The sequence below is a fragment of the Delphinus delphis genome, chromosome 4 (genome assembly GCF_949987515.2).
Source record: "Delphinus delphis chromosome 4, mDelDel1.2, whole genome shotgun sequence".
Classification (NCBI taxonomy): domain Eukaryota; kingdom Metazoa; phylum Chordata; class Mammalia; order Artiodactyla; family Delphinidae; genus Delphinus; species Delphinus delphis.
In genome coordinates this window covers 40,893,205-40,902,538 of record NC_082686.1, presented here as the reverse complement: position 1 = coordinate 40,902,538, position 9,334 = coordinate 40,893,205, and the positions used below count along the sequence as shown (strand labels likewise).

Below are 9,334 nucleotides of genomic sequence, written 5' to 3'. Positions count from 1 at the left end.
AATGCAGGGGACACGGGTTCGTGCCCCGGTCGGGAAGATCCCACATGCCGCGGAGCGGCTGGGCCCGTGAACCATGGCCGCTGAGCCTGCGCGTCCAGAGCCTGTGCTCCACAGCAGGAGAGGCCACAGCAGTGAGAGGCCCGTGTACCGCAAACAAACAAACAAACAAAACACACATTTTAAAATGTTAAAATACATTATAATAAAATATGTACAAAGCTTTAAAACATCCAAAAAGGATTGATTTCTATGGCTCTGTAAATATTTAGTAAATTTCTTTAAAAAAATAGATAAATATGACCTACAGCAAATTCTTGACAGTGTTTACTTCTAGAGAATGCAGGATAGGATTGGGATCCTGGATGATTATATACACAAGTGTTAGCACTTGTATCAATAATGTTTTATTTCTTTAACACATGAAGTAAATGTAACCAAAGAATAAGATTACATAAAGCTGGGTAGTAGTGAAAAGACATTCATAAATATATTGACTTTTTTTTTTTTTTTTTTTTTTTTTGCGGTACGCGGGCCTCTCACTGTTGTGGCCTCTCCCGTTGCTGAGCACAGGCTCTGGACGCGCAGGCTCAGCAGCCATGGCTCACGGGCCCAGCCGCTCGGCGGCATGTGGGATCTTCCCGGACCAGGGCACGAACCCGTGTCCCCTGCATCGGCAGGCGGACTCAACCACTGCGCCACCAGGGAAGCCCGACTATTATTCCCTATGGGTTAAAATAATTCATAATAAAAATAAACAAAAGCATGAATAAATAAAAGAATGGTATAAGTCTGGCAATGAATACTGAAGTAGAGAATATGAAATTTTTAAAAAATATTTTAAGACTTTAAAACAATAGAAATGCATTTCTTTTGAAGATATCTCATAGAAATATGTATTTTCTATATGTATTATTAGCAAAGCCACAAATGATACCAATAAGTAGAAAGGATTAGAACAGCAAAATTGTATGCTACATATTTTATCTAAAATAGACGAGACGACATGTTTCATTTTTTCATTTTCATAACATTTGTTTTAAGTTGATTATAAAAGGAATTCATATTCATTGAAGATTTGGAAAATATAGAAAAGAAAATGAAAAAAATCTACCCATTTCCTAAACACTCCATTATAATTATTGTCCCATAATAACCACATTTATTCAACATTTTGGTGTTTACTTCCAGTCACTCCATCTTTCTCATACATATGAAAGAGATTTTACACAAGTACACACAGATACATATATGCAAAATTTCAATGTTTTTCAAGGTGGAATCATATATAAACTGCATGTGATGTCTTATAATCTGAGTATGTTTTCACTTAAATCATAAATGATAAATTCTCTCTCTTCACTGTCTCTGATCGAGCAGTTCCTTTTTGAAACTTAAATGCATTAGTTTATCTATCTCCTCTTTGTTTCACTTTCTTCTTTCAACATGCTCAGGATCACTAGCCATGCTCAAGGGTTCTCAAGATATTTTCCTAAAGAAAGTATTTCTATTCCTAACATAAATGTAGGTGCAATGTTAGAAATAACATTTTTTTTTTCACTAGGAAAAGCATCACATGTATGGATCATGGTGTATTTAAACACTTTTCTGTTAATGAACAAGATTTTTTCCAATCCCTTACTAATATAAAGAAACACAATGCCTACTTGTTTATATGATTCTACATAGTCATGACAATTTCTTTAAAATAAATTCCAATGAAGATGATCCTAAGGAAAATGATTATGTATATTATTAAGGTTTTGATATTATTATCAAATTATCATCCAGATATGTCATACCATTTTATATCAATTGGTTTGATAAAAATGTGACAATTTAGAGAATCTACTTTCTACTTCCAAATTCCTATGTAGCCTGTTTTCATGTCCAGGCCTTTCCATTTAAGGGAAAAGGCACTAATGAGACCCAATTAAATCTTTTTTTATTACTTTTCAGTTGATCTCTTTATTTAAATACAGTAAATTTTGAGTCCTTCTGCCCTTCTGAAATCTGCTCTCATCTGTATAAGATCTGACAGAAATTTCTTGACCTTTCTGGCACAACACATATTGTTCCCTATTTCGAAATCTCTTGGTATATCAATAGAAGCTGGAAGAGTGAGTCGGATATTTGCCGTTGCCATGTATTTTTCCCATTAAGTTTCATGCGATTTTATTTCCAAATTTAAAAACTAGGAAATAATGGTCAACGAATTCTTAAAAATTTTTTTCTGAAAGTAGACCTGTTCTAATTAAGAACAAAATAAATAACTGCCAATACAATGGAGAAGTTAAAAATAATTAAATCGTAGTCCAATAAATAAAGAAAAATTTTAAAATGAGGCATAAAGTTTAGAAAATAAGCTAAACAATGGAAAATTAAACATGTAAATTACATCAACAAATAAAAATCAGTTGAACTCCTTGGTTTAATTTTATTCAATAAATATTTATTGAATACTTAGTATGTGCCAGGTATCACTAGGTCCTGAGAAGTTAGTGGTAAACAAGTCAGACACAAGACCTCCCCTTATGAAGTTTAGTCTAGTAGAAAACATATTAAAGAAGTAATTATACAGATGATGTGTGTCATCAACAGAGATATTCAGGGTGAATTAAGCACACGTCAAGGGTTTTCTAAAGAGGTTAGAGAAAGCCTTGAACACATTATCACACACCTAAGTTCTTCTTCATCATCACTGATCAGCTATGCATAAGCCTACATCACATTAAATACTGAAATATTAGAAAGGAACACTTTTAACGTAAGACATAAGACAAGGATGACTACTGTCATCAGTAACATTTTTATGTATGTTCTCACCGAGACAAAAAGTACAAAAAACAATTCAATACTAGTATGGGAAAGAAGCAAACAGATGAAGCATTACTTATTTCAGAGAATTTTAAACAGATGAACAGTTTCAGTAGCACTAATTCAATATCAATACATATTTCAGGGAATATACTCTATTTCAAGGACTAGATAAAAACTAGAAATAAAATGGTGAATAAGAAGTTTTCAGTCTAGTGAGTGAAGACAGACAAGAAATAATTGCTTTATAATATGGTTAAGAGCAGTATAAAGAGTAAAAACAGAGTTTCATGGTAATAAGAAGGCCAGCTAAACTCTTTCTTTGTAAGTGGATCAGGAAAAGTCTTCCCAGAAGATGTTAAGACAAAATAGAGCCCTGTAGAGCAAAAATGTATAGAAGGATGGATCTTTCTGGACAGCAGAATTGTTGTTTTAGAAGTGTAGGATGATTGCTTCACACTGTAAAGAAATTAATGTGGCTGAAACTGGAGAAGAATAAGAAATCTTTTTTGAAAAGATTTCTGAAAAATTTTTGGAAAATAATTTTGAAAAATTATCATGTTTCAATCATAAAAGGAATTTAAACTTTTCCCAGAAAACAGTGGGCAATGATAAAAGTGTTATAAACAGTGAAATGGCCTTATTAAATTTTGTCTCAGAAATGCATTCAAAAGTTAAAATACATGTTTAGGAGTAATCTAGCTGACAAATGCTGTGACCACAACTAGAATAGTGGCAGTGAGGTTGAAGGAAAAAGCTGGATTCTGGAGACAATAAGGCCATGGAACACATGGGCCTGGAGAGGGGCAAGCAATGAGAAAAACAGTCAAACTCCATGACAGATGGTGGTACATCCACTGAAATAGGGAACACAGAGGGCAAAGGACTATAATGTAAAGATGCAAGTTGTAAATGTAAAGATGATAAATTCTGGTTTGACCATATTGAGTTTGAGGTGCCTGTGCAATGTTCCACTGGAAAAGCCCCATATGCAAGCTGGTTTTCGGAAAGATGTGGAGTGGAGAGGCAGAAGTGTGAGCCATCAGTGCATGCAAGAGAAGCTAATTCTAGCCCTTGGGGTTAGAGATAATCACTTAAGGTAGTAGGTAAGACAATTCCCTCCTTTTCCCACTACTAGTGGACCCAGTGGAACAAAAACATTTTTAAACATTTTTATTAACCCGTTTAGGTTGTATAGGTAGAAGTGATGAACAAGTGACTCTAGAGCCCGTAATTTAAATGTTGGCACAGTCAGCATAAGGTAGGATTGTCTGCATCAGTTAGTTATTCTTTCCTGAGATTTGCTAACTAAGGTTGAGTAAATCATTGCATTTTAGAGTGTGGGATCTTAGAATAGAAGAATTTTCCCTAGGAACACATAACTGAAAAGATTCCTTTCTATATATATTCTTACCTGTTGAACATGATGTGAATTTTCTTTAGAGGTAGGGAAACAGATTAGCATACACTGGTTTAAGGATTCTGTCATTATTATATCTTATGAGGAAGGAGAATAACAATGAGTTAGATACTGTTCAGGGCAAGACAAATGAGGTGTTTCTGGTCTATGGTCAATTATTATTAATTCACTTAACAATTATTTTATAGTGGTTACTGTAAGCCAGGCATTTGGTTAAAAACATAGGATTCAATTTGGCTTCTAGGAGATCATAGTCTATTATTTAAGTAGAAAATAGACTTAAGAGTAATAGTTCCCCTCAACTAGCTGCTTCATCAGCTGAATTATAGAGGCACGCTTAGTTAATACTAAGAATTTTAATAAGCACGATAGGAAATCAACCTCTAATGTCAAAGAACTAAGAGGTCAATTGCCTTCAAAGAAACAAAAAAGTTAATTTAATCAAGATTTCTCTCATTTTGAACCTTTGTCTGGAACATTTTGAACAGTATCTTTGGCCCCTTTCTCCTTTTTACTGTGGTGCTATTCCTCATAGGCCTTGTTTGGGGAGATGGTGATTGACTTGGACATGGTTTTCCAGGAAGTGGCTGGTGATTTTTACTACATATAAACTCAAGCCAGGAGACCCCTGGAGGCAGCCGGTGGTAACTAAGTACCTTAGTGGACACACAGCCTGAGACGGTAGATGTGGTAGACTCTTTCAGAGGATGAGGAGGTAAAGGGGGTGTAGTGGAAGAGGAAGAGGAAGAAGAGGACGATGAGGAAGATGAGGGGAGTAGGAACTGCGACTGAGGGTTACTACTTTCCTTAACATAGAGCAGCCAGTCTATAGCCTGGGGCTGTTGGCTTATAGCTTGGTTTTCAGGGGCTACTGTCGGCCATGTTTTCTTCACATTAGCCTCCTTGGTGATATCAGGTTCCGATGTAGGGAAAAATTTTGATATCTCCCCAATTCCTCCAAGGTTTTCTTCAGGGACTTCATCAGGCTGATTTTCTTTCACAGGGAATGAAAAAGAAGTCTCTGGTAGAGAGAGGATAAAAACTAGTTTCACCTCTATTTCTTCCTCAGGAGTGGCCTCAGGTGCTGGAATGACAAATAGTGTTGCAGCACGAGGGTCTTTCCTTCCTGTAAGATGGTTACACTGAGATTTTATGCAGGAAGCACAAGCTAAACAAACCATATAACTTGATGAAAGGCGGGGTCCAGGATGAGGATTTGCCCTTCCCCTCATCCTTCGAAAGAGAATCTGCCTACAGAGATCCCTCTGGATTCTGGTCTTGGAGAGAGAATTGACAATTTTATTTACAACATCATCAGGGACCGTTCCACCTTTGATAATGCAGGGATGAATATAACCTAAAGTCCATCGAATTTCCTTATTTGGTTCTGTCTTTTCATAAAGACCAAAACTGCTTTTACTCTGGAGCCTGGAGCCCAATGTTAAAGCAGGTATGTTCCTGATGCAGTGTTTGGAGCTTAATAATGATGGACCTGAGATATTTGGTTTGGGATGGGGTGAGGGAAGATCTGTGGCCTTGTGTTTGTCACTTAGTGAAGTGGTGTTCTGAAATTTTGAGTGACACACTGGTGAACCCAGGGTCCTGAAGTTACGATCAAGTGTTTTGGGCTGGAACAATGGCAAACTCTTTGACTGATGCATAGAATGTGGTAAAGGTGATTTCCTTTCTTTTGAGTTGGACAACATTAATCTCAGAACACTGGAATTAGAGCTCAATACAGGTGTTGTCTGAGGTCTGGAATCAGGTAACGATGAGCTCAGAGTCATCTGACTGGGCTCCAAAGAAGGTGATGTCTGAAGCAAGTCGTGTTTGAGGTGTAGAGTTGAATGATGGTGAGGTCAAACATCTTTGATTGCGCTCTAACAAAGAGTGTCAAAGGCTATCCAATGAAGAGGCTTTCTGAGGCTTGGACTCAGGTAATGCTGAGCTAAAGGCTCTTTGATTAGGTCCCAAAGATGACAATGTCCATAGGTAGTCTGGGGAAGGAGTTTCTTGATGTTTGAGGGCATATAATGATGAACTTGAGACCCTTCGATTAGACTTCAGTGAAGGGGATATCCAGCAAAGGTCTAGAGAAGATGTATTCTAAGCATAGGGAAAGGGTAATTGTGAGCTCCAGGCTGTTTGATTGGGCTCTGGCAATGATGTCTTGGTGAGGTCAAGTGAAGATGTGATCTGAGGTTTGGCGTGGGACAACGGTGAGCTCAAGCCTCTCTTATTAGGCCACAGGGAGTTCTCTGGTGGAGGTGTAGTGAAGGTGTGGCCGGATATTTGGAGTGAGATAATGGTGATTTCAGAACCCTGTTATAGAGGTCCCGTGAAACTGTGTCCTGACACTTGGCAGAGGGCAATATTGAGCATCTTTGTACCTTCTGGTTAGAGTTTAGGGGATGCACTGCAGGGTTATTACTATGGGATTCTACTCTGACCACAGATTGGTTATTGGGTTGCTTTTGTTTTTCATCTGTGTGTTGATGTATTAATGAGCTGCTTGTGGCCAGTTGGTAAGAGCATTCTAATGGCACAAACTGTTGATCATAGTATGCTAGTGCCACCAACTTGTGCTAGTCTAGAGGTCTTTCTGAAAGCAGTTGGCTTGCAGGGATGTTTTAGTAACTGATAGAGTCTTTTAGCTGGATTCCATGGACAACAAATACTTTTAAATAAAAAACTTAGGTAGTTTCTATCATCTATCATGTAATCTTTTTGTTAATACCTAAATATTATAGAGCGTTTCAAAATTGAGGTGTAAATGAGGTTGAAAAAAGTGTCACCAGTTGAGATTCTTCTCTGTCTTCTCTTTAGAGTTTTTTCCTCTTGAGGAAATAATGCCTGTTAACAAAAGAGTGAAGAAGGTTCAGAAGAGATCCTGATAGGGATATTAATTTTCTCAAACAATTTGTAGTGACTAGAGAACTACTGTGTGTGTAAACTTTTGAATTAAACTTTCTAAATTCCCAATTGCCCATCTGTAAAATAGATAAACATAATGTTTAATTTATTGGGCTAAAGACTAAATAATACATCTAAAATGTGTAACAGTGCCCGAGATATAACAGACGCTCAATAAAAGGTAATAGCTATTTTCAGTACTCTTTCAATGATTGCTTTAGTAAAAAAAAAAAAGTCTGTGATAAGTTTATTGAATGAAATAAGAGAATCTTAAAGAAAGTGAAATGGAAGTTCTGATATGTTACTTTTCAATTTAGATTCAATTACCCATCATTATCACCTTTTAGCTTACTTCCAAAAGACCATAATTCTAGTTGAATGTCTATTACATACTTTCAGTCTTAGTCTTATTTGTCACTATTGCAGCTTTTGAGACTGTTGATCACTACCTTTTCAAACAATGTTCTTCATTCATGTCCATTATTTCTCTCTACTCTGATTCTCTCATTCATTCTCTTATTTCTCTATAGATCTTCACTGAATTCTTTTCTTTTGTTCTCACCTCAGAGTAGTTCTCAGACTTACATCACCAGTTTTGTCCTATTTTCACTTTATTCCCAAGGAATCACATTAGTTACATTTAGGATTTAAAAATGAACTATAGAAAGTTTATAAAAAACAGAACCTTCTATCTGGTCAAAAGCAATACAAGCATTTACTACTCAGGAAACACAGCTATGGTGCTTCTTAAAAAGCAGCACCTGGGCTTCCCTGGTGACGCAGTGGTTGAGAGTCCACCTGCCGATGCAGGGGACACGGGTTCGTGCCCCAGTCCGGGAAGATCCCATATGCCGCAGAGCAGCTGGGCCTGTGAGCCATGGCCACTGAGCCTGCACGTCCAGAGCCTGTGCTCCGCAACGGGAAAAGCCACAACAGTGAGAGGCCCGCGTACCGCAAAAAAAAAAAAAAAAAAAAAAAAAAAAAGCAACACATGGTTTAACATGACACTATTTCAGTGCATTTTTCATGGTCAAGGGTCTGTTCTTCAGGTTTTAAGGCTAAAACACACTATATGACAAAAAACCCAAGAGTAATTCCAACTGATGCAGGGATTAGCCAATTAGAACACTGACTTTAAGGCCCTTGAAGAATGAGAGCTATCAGAATTTGGTTTCATGGTTATTTCTATGCTTCAGTAACTTACTAATCCAATTTCTGACGGACAACTTTATTCCTCATATATGCCAACTTATCCACTTATTTACTATCAATTCTACTACTGCTAGAATTTTTTCCCTTATGTTAAGGTGTCTTTCCACATATTTAATCTTATTTACATTTATTTAAAAATATATCTTATTAGTATCTTAATTCACTTGTTTTCAAGTGTTGAGTCATTCTTAGTGGAATTCTCCAAGTATCAACAATATTATTTACACACCAATGACTTCCTAATTTTTTTGTCTCTAGTCCTGGTTTTCTCTTTAGCTTTGAAATTCTATTTCCAATTAATCATCAGACTTCTCTATCCAAAATTCCCCAAAACAATTCAAGCACAAAACATAAAAATCAGTAAGTTATTTCTCCTTATAAAGAAATCATCTTTTTGTATATCTTCTCTCTCGGTTCTTAAAACCTAGTCATCTAATTCAAAATCTTTGAAATCATCCTGGACAGCTTCACTTTCTAAAATGATTTAGAAACCAGGACCTCTTGGTTTTATCTCTTTCATACCTTAATTCATCTTTTTTCTATCCAATTCCACTATTTCAGTTTATACCGTAGGCATATCTCAGGTAAACTAATGTATTATTATATTAACCTCTACATATCTTTCCCCCATAACCTCACTCACTCTCTTCCCTCTCCTCTGTCACACATCCAAAGCAAACTCTTGCTGGTGAGACATAGTTACTCCTCACCCAAAGATTTTCTTCATTTTGCTTCTGCCTGCATGAATAATAACGACTGAAGTTACTTGCTGGCTTTGTGTGGTGTGTTTTGAGATCCAATACTTTAAAAGGAGGGGGAATGGCACATCCTACTATATATGTGTGGCACTCTAACAAACGTCTAGATAATAATAATAGAGTAACTCCATGATCTTGATGTAAGGAAAGATTTCTTAAAAGAACATAAAAAGGCTTCAAGATGGCGGAAGAGTAAGACGTGGAGATCACCTTCCTC

At 36.7% G+C, this 9,334-nt stretch overlaps 1 protein-coding gene across 3 annotated transcripts in view; it reads right to left on the bottom strand.

Annotated features, from left to right (window-relative positions):
• Positions 1 to 2,391: 2,391 nt before the first annotated feature.
• Positions 2,392 to 9,334, bottom strand: part of CSNK2A2IP (casein kinase 2 subunit alpha' interacting protein) — a 158,504-nt gene continuing 151,561 nt past the window's right edge. For all 3 annotated transcript variants that reach the window (XM_060010489.2, XM_060010490.1, XM_060010491.1), the window contains one exon: positions 2,392 to 7,087. In XM_060010489.2, the coding sequence (XP_059866472.1) occupies positions 4,672 to 6,021 (1,350 nt within the window). In that variant the 5' untranslated portion in view covers positions 6,022 to 7,087 and the 3' untranslated portion in view covers positions 2,392 to 4,671. The remainder of the gene's footprint in view (positions 7,088 to 9,334) is intronic.